Below are 20674 nucleotides of genomic sequence, written 5' to 3'. Positions count from 1 at the left end.
TATATATATAAACTTTTATAATAAATATTGTTATTGCCATTATTTTGTATTAGTTACAAGTTCATCAATACATCATACTTCTCCCTAAACGTGCCCGAGCTGAAACCAGATACCATGTACATCTTTGATGTGATGGCAAACGAAGGGAGAAGATCAAGCGATTATAGTATCGAGGCTTCCGCCAAGACAAAGGATGCGAGTAAGTGATTTATTCAGCCATTTACTCTCTCACAAGATAAATGTATTGACCTACTTTCTGTATTGGTGCTGGGGTATTTATATTGCGCCTTTTCCTTGCGGTTATGAAGTACAAGCCAAGCCTCCCTAATTGAGGAAAACAATGGAGGTGGAAAAATTTGAAAGACATCTCAGAAATTGGGTTGATAAAAATCACTTCACAATGCCTTATTCTCTCAAATTTACCCCTCACTTTACAATTGTGCACCTAACAAGTTTTTCAAATTCTCCTTCACCATCTCAAAATTCCTGAATATATGCCACTGATTATCTGGCGTTTTACCATTGGTCGCAGAATGTTAGTGTTGCCCTATGCTATTAGAATGCAGTAACAATGGAAAATCCATGTAACATCCGATGTATAGCTTCCCTCTCATTGAAAGTTTGTTAAGATTCTTAAGCTATGAACTGACCGATGATGCAATCTTGTTTTTTCACCTGAGAGATTTTCCCTAGAGATATATGGAATATTTCAAATGCAAAACAGATTTCATGCCAAAATGGACACAAAATGACGTTTAATGATGAATTCCAACCATTAACATAATTTCTCTGTACATTTCGACACACTTGTTCACACATTATCCATTGGAACAGTGTGTGTGCGCGCATATAATTTAACAAGCTATTTGACTCGGATTTATCTAATTTGTTAACTGTGGAACTAGACGGTTTATTTGTAAACTTAGTTAGCCTGACTATCAAGAATTCAATGAAACTCAAAGATTAACATGATTCTCTGTGGTGAATTATGCATTATTGAGGTTGATTTGTGAAATCATTAGTAGAGCAAGACTGTCCCAGTAGTAATAAAGAAAGAATAACTTCAAAGCAGAGAAAGTATAAGAAAAAGTTTGGTCTGGAAAGGATCCGTCAATATTGTTCAATATAAAAACACTTTAGAAAACATGACATTTCAAAGTATTCAAACCAAGATTTTTTTTCTTTTAAAAAGTGATAATACTGTACAGTAATTAGATTAATAAAGCTTATTTGAGTGTGATCACTACTAAATTATTCAAGGTGTCGATATTAGTAGATATCTGCTTTCTTCTATTAAAATGATACTCCATTTGATTAACCAGAAGTACAGTATGTACTCCAAAGATGTACTGGAATTGCTTGTCATTTTTAGGGGCAGACCCAACATTTTGTTTTCAAATCTAAAAGGTGGGGGAAAGTTAACATACTAAAATAAATATCAAAACATATTAGCTGTAATGTTGTGATTAATATGTACTATGGTTTTTTGGGGTTTTTTTTTACATTTTAGCTCCGACGTCGCCACCTATGAATGTTAATGTGGTACCAGTTCCGAATTCACCCACAACAATGCAGGTTAATTGGTTGCCTCCTAGCCAACCTAATGGACTAATAACAGGTATAATCTATTTTGATATTCTTATACAATAACAATAATATATCATTATTCAACCATTTTAAACCTTTATCATGCTCTTTTATTACAAGATAATACTAGTAAAAAAAAAGAATAAATATAAAATGTAAATGCAGCCTTTACAAAAGGAACCTTACAATTCATTTTATATATCTATATATGATATATCTATGTTATGGCAGAAAATAACAAACTTGAATATTTTCTCTAATATTCAACTACAGTATTTTAAACCTTTATTATGCTCTTTTATTACAAAATAATACTTAAAAGAAAAGACAAAATATAAAATGTAAATGCAGTCTTTACAAAAGGAATCTTACAATTCATTTTATATATCTGTATATGATATATCTGTTTATGTTATGCCAGAGAATAACAAACAAATATTTTCTCTAATACAGAAGGCTTTTAAATTATTACTTATTATTATTATTATTATTATGACTGTTTATATTTGAAAGTAATAGAAAAAATAATTCATTTGTATAGAAAATTACTTTCAGTTTGCATATAAGATGATAAAATAGTGTTATGATTTCTCACACTTGTATCTTACAAATAGGTTATGTTGTGTACTATTCCACTAATGGTGACTTAAAGCCAAATAAATGGTCGAAAGAATTTGTGGATGGTGACGGGATGACCACATTGATTCAACCTTTGACCTGCAAAACTATGTATTATTTTATGATGCTAGCAAAAAATAGGAAAGGAGAGGGACCACTCTCACCCAAGACAAGTGTAATGACCCCAGGTTTGTAATGGGGAGAAGGGAAGGTTTGTTTGGGATGGGGATATTGTAAAGATAAGAAAACATGGTGTATCTGCCCTGTACCTATAATGGCTTCAAGTACTGTTGTAGAAGGTTGCTATTGGTCAGTAGATGTGTGAATCCAAAAGGTCCACTGATTAATCTCAGATAAGATAGTATAATACATACTCCAAGTATCAAAATCCACGCCATCGTGTCGGGATTCAACATTCCGACATTAATTATGTCATCATCAGGAATGATGATGGGTGAATGTACAGGAGAGGAGATGCTGTATATATGAAACAGGAGATGCTGGTAATGGGACACGTTCTGTAAAGGGAGAGTAAGAGTTTATAAACAGAAAGGGAAAAAGGCAGAGATGGTTTTAAAGTGGAGAACTTTTGAAAGGTTTGTAAAAGCGGTCAATGGGGTTTTTAGTGGAAGGCAGGGGTTCAACAATGGACAAGCGAGACTGAATTTAAAAGGGTCAGGCAAATGTATGTAGATTGGAATGTTTTTCTATTAGATTTGTTAAATAATCTTGCCTTTTATGTGTTTATTGTGATTTATAATTTTGTTTGCATTCCTTATTTTATAGAATGTGAACCAACTGCAGCAATAACAAATGATAATAGACAAACAACAGTGGATACTGTTACACAAGGTATTATATTTTTAATCATAATTATGTCATTATTATTATTATTATTACTAATAATAATTGTTTATAAATCAATTTGAATAAATTCAATCTAAAGTTTTTTCTATCATCTATTTTTGTCTTCCAACAAAGCTGCCATTAAAAGTGGAAATGTGGATGAAGCCACGATCCCTCGCTGGTTGTGGTTCCTTATCATTGGCATAGCCTTCCTAATTCTCTTCCTGGCCATCCTTCTCATCCTCTGCATTGCCTGTGGTTGCTGTGTCTGCTGTGCTGATCTGTGTCCATGTTTTGCGTCCTGCTGTGCTGGATGCCGGTCCTGCTGGGCTGAATGCTGTCCCTGCTGTTGTGCGGCAGAGGATAAGAGCATGACCAAGGTTATGTAAGTGTAACTAGGCTTAAGGTAGCAAATTTAGGAATGGGGACAACCAATTTGTAACCCATGTTTTCCACATCCTTGATCAAGGTTGTAGCTAATGAAAACTAAGGGTAGGGATAGATATTTTGAGGGTGGGTGCATGATAATAAACTCTAGATAATACAAGTGGATTTTAAGGATGGAAAAGTAGGTTAATAAGAGCAGGTGGAAGGCCATGAAATTAGCTTTAGACTGGGTTGCCCCGCCCACCTCCGCCTACTATAACTACATCCCTGCTTGATCTGTCACTGCTTTCAAGTCATAGGCGTAGGCTGGTGGGAGGTGCGGGTGCGAGTTTTATTGCACACCCATGATGGGAAATTAAGTTCCACTAAGTGGGTTAAAATACTAAATGCCCATTAAGTTTTTAATTTAGATACACATTCTCAAGTTTCGCACCCCCAGACCAAAACCAGCTTATGCCCCTGCAAGTGCTATTAAAAGATGGATAAAAACTATAATGAACAAGAGTTGAGCAATAGGCAGAACCAGTTGAAGTAAATAATAATAATTATGTCTTTGGTAATTTGGCTTTATAGTCAAAGTTAACTTTTTGTTAACACCATTTCTTATGGCTTAACTTGCCACCCTGCCGTGATTGTATGCCTACATTACACCAGGTATCAGATAGGCCTACTGAAAGCTAAATTTTTAACGATCATTATCATCCTGTTAAAGATGATTATAATAATCAATGTAACACCAGGGTCAGGTGTTTTGCCCTATTTTAACTATCAGAATCGAATTAGGACCTACCTCCTTGTTTGTATTGTGTTCAGCACAACAAAATAGTAAAAAAGTATATAAATTAACTTGTTTTTTTTGTACTGAATATTGGCCATATGATAAACATAAGCATTTCTGTTTACAAGTAATTAAATTTGGTCTTGACAGTTGCAATGGGGAGGAAGCAAATGAATTTAATTAAAAGTTGTGAAAATTTTCAGGTACCAGAAACCACCTAGTGGAGATGGACCAGATGTTGTGTTCAACATCCGCAATAAACCTTTAGGAGAAATGTTGCCACTAAGAAGTGATACAGGTAATAATCCCTTAAAAAACATGTACGTTTTAAAAAACGATAAGAGTAGAATAATTTACATTTAGAGTATTAGAGAGAATGATGTATTACACTATGAATATAAAACTTGACTTTTTTCATATTCAAGCTCTTTTGCATAAGATCAAAGCGCTTTACTTACCATGCATCATAGTCTTAAATATTTGCTCAAATAATTTCCACTCAGTAGATCATAAACTTTGGAATAAATCGTTTCTCTTGATTTCTTTTCCGGCAGAAATTGATGAATCTGCATTTATAGCATCTGAAACAAAAGGTAGGTCAACAAGAAATTCCAACCCCAACTTTTTTTTATTCTCATTTATTATCCACATATTTTTTACAAACCAAACCTAGATTATATTTAACGACATATATTTCTAAGTTATTTAAAGTTTGATGATATATAATATTTAGATGAATTTTGCACTTTTGTTTTATGATACCCAGCATGCACCCTTGCACACATTTGGTAGTACATTTACTATTTCATGTTGTGAACTGTAGCTGTGTTAGAAATAATTCAGCATGTTTTACAACTCATTAGTAATGTCATTAATTAATTGTTGTGTTAATTAGTTAATTTTGTGGTAATTCTCTACTAAGAATTTATAATTTAACCTTTAGCTCAGTTTTTATCCAGTTTTATTGAAAAAAAATAATATACTAATATTACAAAATTGTAATTATGATTTAATAAATAATATTACAAAAAACCCTACATGCTTTAAATAAAGAATTTAATTATCTGAATTTTTAAGTAAAAAAAATGAAATTCTAAAAATATTCAACAATATAATTGTCATAAATATTATTCATAATTAAATTATTTAATGTTTTGTTTGCCATTTAAATGAATTTTTGAAGATATATATTTTTAAAGATTGCTTTTCAAAATTTACTTGAAAGAATATAGATATTTTAAAATGTGCACTCGGTGACTAAAAGGGGTAACTGGTGGTGGTGCCAGCAAGGGCTCAGGGTGGGCATTTTACCAAAATAATAATTTACCTATCCAAATAACATTACTTTGATTGCCATTTATAAGGTGGTCTAAAAGCACAATCTGGGCCATACTAAGCCATAAAACATCTCCATATGAGCCTTACCAGGGATTTAAATTTCGGGAACTGTGACTGAGACTCTAGGCGCCTGGACCACGTCCCCCAACCCCTATTTGGACATGTTGGACCCCCTGGTGCCACCACTGATATCAGGGGTAATTAGATAAAAAGGGTAACTAATACTGTGTCATAACCAGGTGCATTGGAGGCAGCTTACACTGGGATGCTGCTTAATGGAGGCATTAAGTCGAGTAAAAGTGGAAGCGTGACAAGTGATCAAGCCACGTTCAGCTCAGGTAGGACATTGAAATTCAGGTGGAGAACCACGCTCTTGTGGAAGCTTATGCTTGGATGTCATTGCCCTTGCAGACAACCACGCTCTTGTGAGTGTATGTCCTAAGCATTTTCATGCTCTCATGGACAGCCACACTCTCGTGGGTGTTTGTACTTGGGATTTCCAAGCTCTCGTCGACAGCCACACTCTTGTAGGTGTTAGTACCTTGGATGTAAACGCTATCGTGGACAGCCACACTCTCATGGACTATCATAATCTCTTTGGTTTTTGTAAATCATATACCCAGACCATCAAGGATAATCAACCTCATCTGGCCACTTTCACTTTTGATAGCCATGCTCTGTTGGATATTCATGCTAACATGTATCATGCCCGTATTATCATAAATGTAACACCATAGATCTTCTTGCTCTCATGGATGTTCAGGCTATTTGGATATCCACGCTATCGTGGATTTATGTCCATGCACTTGTCTTAATCCACAATCTTAGTGTACATCCATGATATCACAGAAGATTGTATTTGAATTTTCATCCATGCTCTTGCAAATGCATTAATAGGGAAAGAATTCGCAGGTTTTAACATAATTTTGTTTTTTTTGTCATTGTTTTTCATTTTCATACCATGTAAACATTTACCAAATCATCTGCATGTTAGAATGTGTACCATTTAATAGGCATCTTACATGCTTCTCCTTTTTTTTTTACCACCCTTAGGATTATGCATGCATTTTATATTATTTTTATTTAAAAAATTCATTGCAATCATTTCATTCATTTTTTTTAACATCATTAATCACTTTTCATTTATTTAACAATCGTTAGACAAAGTTAATAAGTATGAAGGGTCAACATCATCATATGTGTCATCATGCTACAGCTCGTCAATGGAGTCAGGTATTCATAATTAACCCATAAATAACATTACATGAATATTTATTATGTATTATGAATATTCATGTAGTTTTCATCTCATAGATATTATAACTAAACCCTGACGCTTGCTTTGTGTTGGTATCCTGCACATTTGACTATTAGAGTTGTAGACCTAATTTTTATGTATAAAAAAAAAACATTTCCTTTCATTATATTGGTAATTATACTGCTTTATTCTTTATTAATGTTCTGCTAAAATAAGTTGCTTTTTTATCTTCGTAGTTCATGGAGGTGTAATAAAACCAGATACTCTTATTCTACTTTAGTTATAACTCCTTCAGTGTCTTTTGTGCTGTAATTGTTTATCTTTAAGATATAACAAATATATATGTGGCACTCAGTGCTTTTCCTCTAATACCAAAGCTCTAGGTTCAAATCCTTTATCCACCCTGTCAGAGGTCAATCTTTTGCATTTGTTAAAATATAACTTCATATTTGGGAGATTAGAGGCTCAACATATTTCATTAATTTTTACTTGGAAGAAGCAGATGTTATATTCAGGACACTACCAGTATTCCTATATTTATTGTAGACTGATATGTTTTATATATGCAATAATCCATGTTCCATATGCCTCTTAGACAAGTTATTGACATTTTATTAAATTTAACTGTTGTTTTTTCCCGGGTTTAAATTTTTATGGTATCTGGTACATGACCTAGTTATGATCTTGAAATATTGCCAGCCACCACTACAATTGTTTGTTATTTCTTGGCCAATGGAATAGAAATTTTAATGGCTTTTTTTTTAAATACACTATAAATTGTAATATATATAGTGATAGAATTTGATCACTTTATATTGTAGGCTTTTAAAAATCGATAGATTAGTGATGTGTATCTAAAAAAATACCCTAATGATTACAGTAGTGTATCATACTTTGTTAATAGCATGCTCTTATTGTGTTATGTACTGCATATTTCATTCTTTTGAGGTGTTTGTCAAACTTTACAAAAATTACAACCACTTATTTGTTATACTGCAAGTTAAACAATCCCAAGGTGGTATACTGTATAATGCGTATGGTTTATTCCTAACTACCTGTAGCAGGAAATAAATGTGAAGATATAAAGATACAAATAAGTTTGAGGATTGAGAACCCATAATTACAGCGAAGATTATCAATTTAATGGTAATGAGGTGGAGTTGAATAGCTTAGTGGTTAAAGTGCTTGCATTCTTATCCCAAGTCCTTGGTTCGATTCCTATGACAGGGAGGTCTACTAAAAACAACTCTACTCCCTAAGCCTCATAAAGAAACTTGGCTGATAAAAACATCAAATTATTTCATTTATTTAAAGAGGGCCCCTGAATATCAGCCGACCTTCTAGAATACACTGGAAGGGTGACCGGCCTGTGTAAATATATGAATACAAAATGAACTAACAAAGTGCTTGTGTTTGATTTATAAGAGAGAGACAACTAATTATCTTCAAAAGAAAAACAAAGAAAGTAATTCTCAATCTAGTCCTGAAACTCATTCTTACACACCATGAAACTACTGTCTAACTAGGCAGTGAAATATTGATTATTATGTGCTGATTAACAAACTATCTAAAAATTTGTAATCGTTAGCTGTACCTGCTCAACAGGAGGGTGTCTTTCATTGGCGTAAGGATTTCATTGGAATAGGGATTTGTTCCACGTTCTCAATTTTCCATGTACTGCAGGCTGTGTCACTTGCCATCTGGGCAGAAGTGCAGACCAGAAACACTTCACTAAATTACAGTCTTTCTGTTTTTTACTATTATTCATGTCTGCATAATTTTATCTATTCTAGATGGTCATCTTAGAAGCGGTGGAGGGCATACAGGCACCTGGTCAAGTTCTCATGGTATGTTTATATAACTTTGATGATACTTTAACAGATATATTTGCTATTTAGTGATGAAACATAAATTTTGTAATTCTTGATTTTAGTATCTAACTATTTTGTGCTGATCCTGACCTAATTCCTCTCCTATTTTTCTGTCTATTACACTCACTCACTACCTTTGTTTGTGTTATTGAATTTTGTCTTGTGCCCCAGTTGTATGCTCTGCTAAACAATATTGCTCTCCCAGATGTGTATAAGAGACAGTATTTAAAGAGGGCCCCTGAATATCAGCCGACCTTCTAGAATACGCTGGAAGGGTGACTGGCCTGTGTAAATATATGAATACAAAATGAACTAACAAAGTGCTTGTGTTTGATTTATAAGAGAGAGACAACTAATTATCTTCAAAAGAAAAACAAAGAAAGTAATTCTCAATCTAGTCCTGAAACTCTGAAACTCATTCTTACACACCATGAAACTACTGTCTAACTAGGCAGTGAAAATCTAAAGATATGCAGGTCGATATTTGGCACTTATGAATTGTGAACTTTTTGTGTGAGTCCCCATTTTTTTTTAGTCATGCAATCTTTTTGAATAATAGTTTAATCAGGTTGTTCTTTTATTAGTTTTATTGTCATAAAATGTATTGAGTGCAGTATATTCACCTTTTCAAAGCTAATCGTTGAGGGCGCCATCTTTATTGCTCATTTTAATTGTTTAGAAACATTTGAGACATGTCACAATTATTGGTGTTTAAATGAATATAATATAAATAGATATAATAGATTAGATATGCACAGCATAATGAGTATAATAGGTAATTCAGCGATCCACAGGTATTAACAGCTAATCAATGGAATGCAATGTGTTTAAATTGCAAGTCAATTTATGTCTCATTTGGGAATCTGAGATTGTTGTACGTTATCATCTATTGCATGTGTATATTAATCTTGATCACGAATGCAGAACAAAGGTCACATTATTTATTTATTTTTTCAATCCTGGCAGATGTGCATTGTGCAAGCACACTTAGAATAGAGGACAAAGATGCACGAACCAGGAATCCAGGTATAACCCAATGAGTGCCCCAAATGAGCATATCAAATATGTATTAAAACACGTGCACTATATCTGTTGTATAATATATCATTGTCAAATATCATCTGCTATCCCAACCAGTGCTGTGTTTTATATCACATATCACATTTTTTTTTTTTTGTGTGTTCGTTGGCAATTTTTATGCGCTTTTCTTTTCGTAATTTGAAGTCTGAAAATCCCATGTTAAAATATGTTATGTCGTTTCTTTATAATATACTGTATATATTTGGCTAAAAAATATTTTTGGCTGTTAATTTCAGTAAAGTATGTTTGAATAGATGGTTGAGTTGTCAAGATTATGGTAATTACTTTGGCAACATTCCACAGGAAATGAGTTTCGCATCACAATTACAAGATACAGTAGATATCCTTCATAAAATTACCAATGTAATTAAAAACAGACTTGACTTTTTCTCCCTGTAAGTGTTCTTCTAATTGGATGTCATAATATGTATGACAAAGCTCATCCATTGCAGATTCTAATCAGAAATGTTTTGCTAGTTTTCACGGTAGGTATTTTTCAACGCACGACGTTAACCTTAACTTTAACGTTAGTACTCAACATGCAGCGCGATAGCTCCGCCCCTTTTTTAAAATCGAAATACGCATGCGCAAACCCGTAACTAACGTACGTGGAGCACGTAAAATCCTGAAATTAACATACTCCACAATACAAGGTGAATATATTATGATGTCATCCGTTAACATTAAGGTTAACATCGTGCGGCGAAAACTGCCTAGTGACTCTGTCAGTGCAACCAGCGCAGTAGCATTCTGCTCATAATGGAGCCTATATTGCATGCAGTGTTAAATTGTAATATTCTGGATACTCCATGTACCTGCCAACGTAGTGATATAAGATATTTGTAGCCCAAATATAAATTTTGGTTAGATAAGACGAAAAAAAAAAAAATATCACAATAATTTGATCAAAAAAAATATTTTGGCCAAACTAAAAAGAAATCAAATATATTTAAAGAGGATTTATTTGTAATTTAATTTTCAATTTATTATGTAATAGGAAATACTATATTAGAAAGAAAAAAACTTTTTCTGGATGTTAAAAAGCAAGTATTTCTTTTTAAAAATAGAAAATGTAGAACATCAGATAATTATGTTGAGACTGAAAATTATCACAACTAGCAAATCAAAAGTTCATATTAAGTCCACATTGATTAGGGATTCATTTAAATTATGACTAATTATGCCTGTAATAATTGTGATGATTGCAAGTACAGATTTTTTTTATCAATATATACTCATACAAGTGGCCTATAACATAACTTAAGCTATTAGCCTTGATATCTGCCTATTTATGTATTCAGTTTTCTATAATTTCCTGTCGATCATCTTGAATGTGACAAGCTGTGACCTGCAAAAATGCATGAATTGCAAGTTTCACATGTCAAATTATGTTCATATAATTATGTGGTTGAACGCCGCTGATATAACCTTGAAAAAATATAATTGTGATTTTTTTTTCCACTATATTTCCTTATCAAAATAAACTCATCTAGAACTTTTGATGCATTTTCATGCATAATGATCTACCTTGGTATAAAGCCCACCTTTTATGGGTATTCTACACATTGTGAGGCCTTCATGAGTCCTAGGCTTTTTGTCTAGCACAATTAGCCCTGCACCTGCAAGCAAGCCTATAGTAATCCTATTTCCATTTTTTGGTCTTTATGCAGTCCAGCCCACCCCCAGAATTGTTCAAATTGTGTTTCGAGAGCGTGGGTTTATACTTGAGATGTTACGTTAATTCTTGCAAAGATGACATTCTTCCTGTGTACATAACATACAATAAAGAACTATTAAAAAAGGCTTACTTATTATTTATTCACAATATTCAATCTAACAGTAGATATTGGTGTCTGTATTTATATTATTGTAGAATATTATAACTATTATAACAATATTATATTGTTGTAGAATAATATAACTATATATAGCATGCTATGTTGTTTTGTCAATATTGTTGTTTTTTTCATACTACACAAGCAGTATATGTTTATGTTGTTTTATTTTTTTAAAATATGTGTTGTATAACTTTTTATCAGTATGCATGTAATATGTAGCAACACGTTTCCCCTTTATTGTCATAAAAATATATACAAACTATGTCTTATCTCATGATAGTGTTGTATGTGCATACCTTTATTTTTGGTGGTGCAAGTTTTGCTGTTTTCAGGGTTCCTACAGTAACAGTGGTGTGTTTCAAAAATTTACTGTACCTTGTTTTCCCCGTAGGGGTGGGAATAAATAGATAAACATTAAGGGGTTTATTGAGCACCTTTTTGTGTATGTTTTTGCCCATGCTCTTCTCTGAAAAGGGAAGCATGTAGACTAACATCAAGAGGTGGTTCTTAGCCTTTGTGAAATTAAAAGCAAACTATCACTGCCAACACTACTGTTCCTTATTATTTACTTAATATGTGATGATATTGTGTTTGTAAAAACTTTATCTGATGAACAAAATTTATATATATTGTTTATTATGTGCTGATTAACAAACTATCTAAAAATTTGTAATCGTTAGCTGTACCTGCTCAACAGGAGGGTGTCTTTCATTGGTGTAAGGATTTCATTGGAATAGGGATTTGTTCCACGTTCTCAATTTTCCATGTACTGCAGGCTGTGTCACTTGCCATCTGGGCAGAAGTGCAGACCAGAAACACTTCACTAAATTACAGTCTTTCTGTTTTTTACTATTATTCATGTCTGCATAATTTTATCTATTCTAGATGGTCATCTTAGAAGCGGTGGAGGGCATACAGGCACCTGGTCAAGTTCTCATGGTATGTTTATATAACTTTGATGATACTTTAACAGATATATTTGCTATTTAGTGATGAAACATAAATTTTGTAATTCTTGATTTTAGTATCTAACTATTTTGTGCTGATCCTGACCTAATTCCTCTCCTATTTTTCTGTCTATTACACTCACTCACTACCTTTGTTTGTGTTATTGAATTTTGTCTTGTGCCCCAGTTGTATGCTCTGCTAAACAATATTGCTCTCCCTTCATATCGTTACTTAATATTTTATGTTTGTTTTATGTCTTTGCATATGTCACGATGCCTACTGTACCACTATTGTATTATTTTGTTTTGTATTGCTTCAATTTTATAAATATTACATTTTAAAAATGTCTAGTACAATTTCATACATAGAATCTAAGTTACATATTATCATTAATTTCTTTATTTTCTATATATACAATTTGAATTAATACTATTCAAATATATATATTATATTTATTTCAAGTTGTTATATTTTATATGTATATAATTAAAATGTTAAAATAGATATTATTTTGTTGCAAAATTAGTACTATTATTATTTTATTATAGTACTTTTTTATATATATTTTTAACAAATACAAATTTTATTTTGCTTTTTTAATTTGTTATTCCATTATCCAATTTTTTTTTGCTTCACTAACCATCCAGATTTCATTTGCCTGCATATAGCATAATGTGTTGTCGTAGTTTTTACACTTGCTTTTTTTCCTATGATTATTTTTCACTTCTATAGGCTACTGGTCTGCATACCCACAATCAACACCTACTACCAATTCTCGGTGCGCACCTTCTAGCTTGCCACCTCCCCACCCCATCTATTGCCCCCCTTCCTCTGGCTATGGTAGTTTGAATGAGCCAAGAGTCAAAGCACTTAGCACTGCGCATGCTGACATGGAGATGGAAACAGGTACACTAAGCGTAGGCCTACTAACATAATTTTTTTTCTTAACCCAATCATAAAAATAATAATTCAAATCAAACAGATGGGACATGTGGCACAGCAGTGTAGGTTCCAGCTTCCAATCAAAGGATTGGAGGTTGGTTCAAATCTCCACTTTGCTGTATCCATGAGCAATGCACTTTATCCATATTTTCTTACACCACCAAGGAGGGATAAGTGGGTACCTGGTAGGGTTGAATTACAATTATGGCAGTGTTCAGTGGTGGTCCTTTGGGCACATGACCCTACTGCAGGGAAACCTGGGCCCCCGATGGGGGGGACAAAGTCATTTATTTCAGAATCTGGAGGTGCTCAGTTTTAAAATTTACTCCGAACATGATGGGGCTGAGGTGGGTGTGAATCCCTATCGTGGACCTTGGAGCTTTCGTAAGGAACACAGGACCTTGAACCCCTCACTGCTAGTACCATTTATACAGTACTAACCTGGATGAATGGATAAATGAAGTCAAAAGCTGGTGTCTACTTCACACTATTCCCATTTATTTTCTGCCTTGGTGTGTTGGTTGTGTAGTCTGTGTTATTAGGTAGTTTTTGCCGCACAACGGTAACCTTAACGTTAGTACCCAACATGCAGCGCGATAGTGCCGTCCCTTTTGTAATATTCGAAATATGCATGCGCAAACCCGTAACTAACGTAAGTCGAGCACGTAAAGTCCTGAAATTAACATACTCCGCAACGCAAGATGAGTAAATTATGATGTCATCCGTTAATGTTAACGTCCTGAGGTGAAAACTAAATTAAAGTAAAGTAAATTAACCGTACCACTTAAAAAAGAACAGTAAATGAGTACAAAACGTTCTGTTGTTAGTTGATGCTTGGAAGGAGTTTAAAGAAGAATTGCGTGTTATTAATAGAACAAGAAGGTGGAACTTGCTTGTTTTTTTTTTATTGATGAAATGATATTTAGTGAAACTGGTGTTGTGGGAAGTCTAGGAAAGAGAGGGGCTCAGTGGTGGCGTGATAACTAACTCTTAATTATTATATTTATTTAAATATGTAAAGTTAATTATTATCCAAATCAACCTTGAAATAGGAAATGTTAAATACTTTATTTGAAAAGTCTAGGAACAACAAAATTAGATTTTGTTTGGCAATAAGACATGTAACAAGTGATTAATTTACAGGAGCTAAGAAACACTGAGTATTAAACTGTAGTAAATGGTGATTAATTACTGTATTATCATAATTTATAATGGTCTCTATATGATTAACCAGAAAATGATTTTTGGAATTAAAGCAAAGGTTAATGAAAGCGACTGATGAGGTACCTTTGGCAGGCTTGTAAATCTCACACTGGCCTTACTGTCTTTAACTAATAAATCATTTAATTGGTCAACACTTCATGCTTCATGCCTTGTTTCTTTCACTTTCTGTAACTTTCATTTACAATTGCTTAATTATAGCATTACTTCAGTGTTTTCTAAACTTCTCTTGTTTTTAATGTGCTTTGTAGAGGTCTATATTGTGTCATGCTTCTAACAAAAAAAATTCTTATTTACAGATTCTTTCTTTTTCAAAATTTTTATTACTGTATTTATAAATGAATGATAATCGTTATGTAAATAAATTGTTTTTGCATGTATTACAGTAATGTGATAATGTGTTATACTGTACATGATTTTTTTTTGTTATTTTGCATGTCTTTGGGTTCATTGTTATTTGCATGTTGCATGTTCTTTTTTTTTCTTTTTGTATTATGTTTGTAGCAACCACAAACCATGTTACTTCCTCTCATGTGTCAAATGGGTCCGCTAAAACTGAGTTTATACCGCTGCAAGCTTTGAGCGGGAAGATAATTGGTATGTCTGATATCGATGTCGAAAGTGTGGCATCAACTGATCGACAATCAACCATTCAGCAATCAGCAGTTTCAACTCCGCCGGTAGCTGTTACTTCGTACGTATCGGAACCAGGGAGTGCAGCGTTCACTGTCGCATACGAGGAGTCCACCACTCATCATTCGGTTGAACGCACTGTTCCTATGTCCGATGGCAGCCATGTTAAGACCACATCAAGCCACAAATCGTTTGAGAAGTCTTACACAACTTCAGACCGTAACAACGATGATGTTATTCCATCGATCTTAGCAAGCGGATTTGCCAATCAGCCTCTTGCCATTGAGGTTCCCGGTTCACCGGTGCAAACAGCTCCGACTCTTGCGATAACAGGTATAGTGACGGTGATAAACACTATAACAGGAAATTAAAGACTAATTACAAGCACTCCAATTAATGTTCACTTAATTTAGGTACACTATACTGTAAAGAACAAGAAAGTGAAGACCCATAAATGTGGCAAAGACAAGCCAAACCAGTCTCTCCTCACAAATCCTGTCTCAGAGATATTGGCCAAAACATACTGGAATGTCAAATTTTTAAAAATCTATATTATTGCACTATTTACTAACCTTTATATATCTATACATCATACTACACTGTTATTTTCCCCATTTTCAATATTAAAACAACAATTTGTAATGATTTGGTGATGGTTTCTGCTTGAGAAATGCCCAAAATCATAAACTTTCACTTATCTGGTTGTCTTTGGAATCACTATGCTATTGGAAATTTCTCTCACACTGGTTCTCTTGTCTGGTGATTTTGGAAGTGATCTGATATTGGAAATCAACTCTCACACTACTCTCACACTTATCTCACACTCTGTGGAGTTTCAACCATGGCTGCCACCTCTTGTAGCTCAGTCTTAGCTTTAATACTGAAAATTAACTCTCATTATTACTCTACCTATAAGGATTAACTTGTACCTTTGGTGTTTGGTTCAATCATTATTTGGCAGTTGAAACTTGAAATTCTCTTCTGAAGACCTCTGTTCATATAGGGTAGGCCTACTACAACAGTAACTTGTTGGTCATGTCTATTGTATCATTTGATATAGTTTTCCATATTGTATTTATCTCTCATCTAATATATAACATATGCGTCTTTGTAGAGTTGAGAGCACCTTAGCTCAGTCAGGTAAACTGGTGGTAGTCACTTTGTGTTCTCTGAACTGTAGACATCTTTTTAGAATTTGTAGTCACTGGTTCAATTTTATATATCACTGCTGTCCTTGTGTTTCAGCTAGAGAGATGAAATACAGTGAATAACACCCTGCCTTTTGGAAAATATTTTTAAAATATTGATCCATCACAATAAAAAAATCAGTACACTTTTTCAAAAAGGGGAGAGTATTGTATCCCTGTGCTACCCAATCCACCACAATCAGAATCCTACAGAAAATAAGTTTTTTGACTTATTTTATAATAATTTAATTTTAATAGTAAAAGAATTTCCATGTAAATTTAAACCAAATTGTTGATTACAGCTCCACCTTATGCAACAGTTGATCGTTCTGGCAGTCATGGCACTGGCTCAGCAACCGTTAGACCCATTATTCAATCAGTCCAAGATATTCCAAGCACACTTCAAATGAATGGCACAATAGACCGTAATCGCACCGACCTAAATATGGCAACCACAATTCGTCTTGGAACATCAGACCGATTGCATGCCCCACAAAAGATAGGCGTAGGTCGTTCGATGGGAGACCTAAGTATTAATTCTGACCGCCTTGGGGGCTCATTTCATGATGGACGCAAGATGAACATAAGCAAAGCGAGAAGTTTTATGCATATTGCTGGACCACCATCAAGATATCATAGCGGAATGAGTTCTAGCTATACCGGTGCCAATACCATGAGCCGATTAAGTGATAATCGTTCTGGTGCTACTAGTCTAGAATCTGCTAGATTTGGCCTCTCAACTGTTCCCAATGCTCGCCTACTACGAAGACCAGTACACACCCAACAAAATGGCGACATACATAGAGATGGTGATTTGAAGGGTATTGACCCCCTTTCTGAAGACCAAATGAGTGACACTCTATCCGGGCTTAATGAGGGCCTAAGCTCTCTGACATCGCACCTTCATGCCGAGACTCGAGAACCTGTTGTTCAGCGTTCTGGTGCTATACCTATTCCCAGTAGGCGTTTAAATGTATCCAGCGAAAATGATCAAGAATTTAGTCAGTCGATGCCGAGTGGCTACTCATATGGCTCTCACTCCCACAGTATGTATCTTTGTTATCAACACACTTTTATATTCTGTTAAAGCAATCAATTTGTTTTTGCTGTATTTGCTTAATTATTTAATTATTAAATTTTTTTATAAGCATTGCACGTCTTGCAAATGAAGAAAATATTTTTTTAAATTGCAATAATTATTTTATCGTTGAACCTACTACTATTTTTTTTCACTCTGTTCATAATTTTGCATAGAAATTGTTTTGTAATTGTTTGTATTTGCATATATTAGTTTAATATTTGTATATATTTGCATGCGCTCATGTGTATTTGTTTACTGTACAGTATTTGCATGATTATATGTATGTTATCTTGATTTCATCCTCCTAACTTCAAGGCATGGGGCAATCCGGGGACCATTTTATGAGTTCATACCGGAGGTCAGAAACCAATGAGCGTGACGCAGGATTCTCGTATTCATCTAATAATAACAATTCGTGCGGAACTCAGTTGACAATGTCAGGTGATCTGATTGATCAATCAGGTAATCAGTTTGTCCAATAGAGTACTCGTAAGCTGGTGGTGGTACAATTTAAATATGATTGTAACGGCTGGGGAGAATTGTAATGATAATAATGATAATGATCATTATGAAGTTCATTAGATCAATAGGATATGATATAATAAAAAAAGATGATTTTCCTGTAATGATGTTGGTGGTGATTCTGATGGTTACAGTTTACTAAAATTTATTTTTTAAATTAAGATATGGAAGTTGTTCATATATGGGTCTTACTCTAGCTACCCCTTTTGCTTTCATGTTATTATTGTTTTATTTTTTACAAGTGAAATTGATTTGATGAACAATAACATTAATGGATTTGGATGAAGATGATCATGTTATGGATTTTGATTATCATGATCCTGAAGATGATGATGATGATGATGTTGATGGTTATGGACTCTGATTACCATAATTTGAAATTTGATGAAGATGATGATGATGATTGATAAGTACGCTGATGATGATGATGATGGTGGCGACGATGATAACAAAGTCAATTCTTGATTGCCTTGCCTTATATGGCAATATGGCAACAATTTTATCACTTGGCCTTCCTTTGTTTTACTATTTTAAATCTGTCTATTCTACTTTTTCACCAGCTTTCTCTTTCTTGCATTTACTTTATCTTTCATCTTGATGTTTTCTTCTATACCTTATACTTTCTCAGTCCCTGTACCTGGAAATCCTCAGCCTTTCTCAACATTCTTCGAGGCTCGTCCTCGAAAACGAACTATGTCAAATTCTAGTAGGTGGAAGAAAGACTGGCGTTTACGGCGGTCTATTTCGATGGACGATCAGAGTTTCTTCATTGAACATGAGTATAGTGAGATAGGTATATAACTAAATGAGTTTTGCTGCAATGTCAGCCAATAACAAGCACTGATGATGCTTGTAATTAGCTTAATAGCGCATATAAAATGCCTCTGCATTGAGGAATTTGCTTCTGTCGGGTAAGCACGGCCTTACTTTGTTTTGTCTGGAAAATGCAGGAAAAATTTTACTTCTGTGTTTTTGGTGAAAAATGTTCCCGATTTAGTGTATCACTATTTTAAACATGTGCCGCTGAGAAATTTGCATGCACCCTGATTAATATTCAGGTGGCAGTTGATGGCCACTTAGGGTTCTTATTTTTGACTCTGTGGGAGGAGGGTTCTTATTTTTGACTCTGTGGGAGGAGGGTTCTTATTTTTGACTGGCTGGGGGAATGAATGTTGCATGACTGTTAAATGTATTGATTCAGGATTGGATGCATGCAACATAAATTCTTTAATAACAAAAATGAAGAAATATTTATATTGACAAAAGAAAATTAAATTTTTAACATATTCAAACAATATATTTTAGGGATTTAAATTGTTAAATACAATTCTGATAAAAAAAAAAGTTGAGGTCATCGGTTGGCTAAAAAATGAAAATGATAACTCAGTGTGGTGTCTATCACTGTACAGTACCAAAATGAAATACTGTGTATGTACAATTTTTATATAATATTTATATAATGTTTGTAAATCTTTACAACCTTTGCAGCATTATATAATATTATCAAAAATTTCATATTTATCAGGATAGGTTTTGGAATAAAAGAAACTTTTTCAATCATGAACAGTGTAACCCAGGACAGATTCACTCATCCATGAACGTCCTGCATTTAACCCAAACCGCATCTTAGAATTCAGATGACAACAAGAACTAAAAGTCTTTGCATATGCAAATGACACTACGCAACATTATTATGTCCTAGGTCGTCATGCTATCAAATGACAATAACCAAAATGGAGATCCATTTTAAATTTTGAAATTCATGATAATAATGACTTGCCAATCATTTTACTTGCCTGCCATACATTTGATTCTTACTGGTACTTTTATTTTGTTTGCCAACGTCCTCACAGTTTGTTGTACTTTATCTACACAGATTAAATTCTCTAATGTTTTTGTTTAGGCGAGACTCTTTTTATTCCTTTTTTTATGTACTTTTTTTATTACTTTTTTTATGTACTTATTTTTTTTAAGATTGTCAGAGGAGGGAGGACTAAAAATAAAATAAAATTTTGTTTTTTTATTTAGCAAATAGTTTTGCCAAAATCATCCAGACGGAGGAGAAAATAAAAATTTATTGTTAAATGTAAAATAGGATGGTTAAATGCTTCAAATTTATATAACTAGGAAGAAATATACACATTTTATCTTTGCCGATTTCAAGGCAGCGAAGGGTGGAATAAAAGAAAAACTTTATTTTTTTCTGAAATTTCCACTTTTTCTTGGCAGCGGGTGCGCTAATTGTGCAAAAATAAAATGTTATTTTTATTTGAAATCAATATTTGCAGTTGGTGGGTTTGCTAAACAAGGTATGAAAAAAATCTTGCCTTAATTGCAAAATAACATTATCAAAAATTTCATATTTATCAGGATAGGTTTTGGAATAAAAGAAACTTTTTCAATCATGAACAGTGTAACCCAGGACAGATTCACTCATCCATGAACGTCCTGCATTTAACCCAAACCGCATCTTAGAATTCAGATGACAACAAGAACTAAAAGTCTTTGCATATGCAAATGACACTACGCAACATTATTA

General features: G+C 33.6%; 1 protein-coding gene across 11 annotated transcripts in view; it reads left to right on the top strand.

Annotated features, from left to right (window-relative positions):
* Nucleotides 1–20674, top strand: part of LOC117100759 (neogenin-like) — a 68577-nt gene that overhangs the window by 43139 nt on the left and 4764 nt on the right. The window contains exons 15-29 of one of the 11 annotated variants that reach the window (XM_033240557.1): nt 54–199; nt 1511–1618; nt 2202–2393; nt 2992–3057; nt 3187–3436; nt 4420–4514; nt 4771–4809; nt 5794–5892; nt 6716–6787; nt 9650–9709; nt 12487–12540; nt 13282–13455; nt 15217–15678; nt 16835–17578; nt 17929–18075. In XM_033240557.1, coding sequence (XP_033096448.1) covers nt 54–199; nt 1511–1618; nt 2202–2393; nt 2992–3057; nt 3187–3436; nt 4420–4514; nt 4771–4809; nt 5794–5892; nt 6716–6787; nt 9650–9709; nt 12487–12540; nt 13282–13455; nt 15217–15678; nt 16835–17578; nt 17929–18075 — 2708 coding nt within the window. Of the gene's footprint in view, nt 1–53; nt 200–1510; nt 1619–2201; nt 2394–2991; nt 3058–3186; nt 3437–4419; nt 4515–4770; nt 4810–5793; nt 5893–6715; nt 6788–8605; nt 8660–9649; nt 9710–12486; nt 12541–13281; nt 13456–15216; nt 15679–16834; nt 17579–17928; nt 18076–20674 lie in introns of all 11 variants that reach the window. The other 10 variants (XM_033240558.1, XM_033240560.1, XM_033240563.1 and 7 more) reach the window with 10 other exon arrangements.

This window comes from Anneissia japonica, unplaced genomic scaffold, assembly GCF_011630105.1.
Source record: "Anneissia japonica isolate Jap-2015-1 unplaced genomic scaffold, ASM1163010v1 scaffold670_len1213532_cov191, whole genome shotgun sequence".
NCBI classification, from domain to species: Eukaryota; Metazoa; Echinodermata; class Crinoidea; order Comatulida; family Comatulidae; genus Anneissia; species Anneissia japonica.
This window is presented reverse-complemented; position numbering and strand designations above follow the sequence as displayed.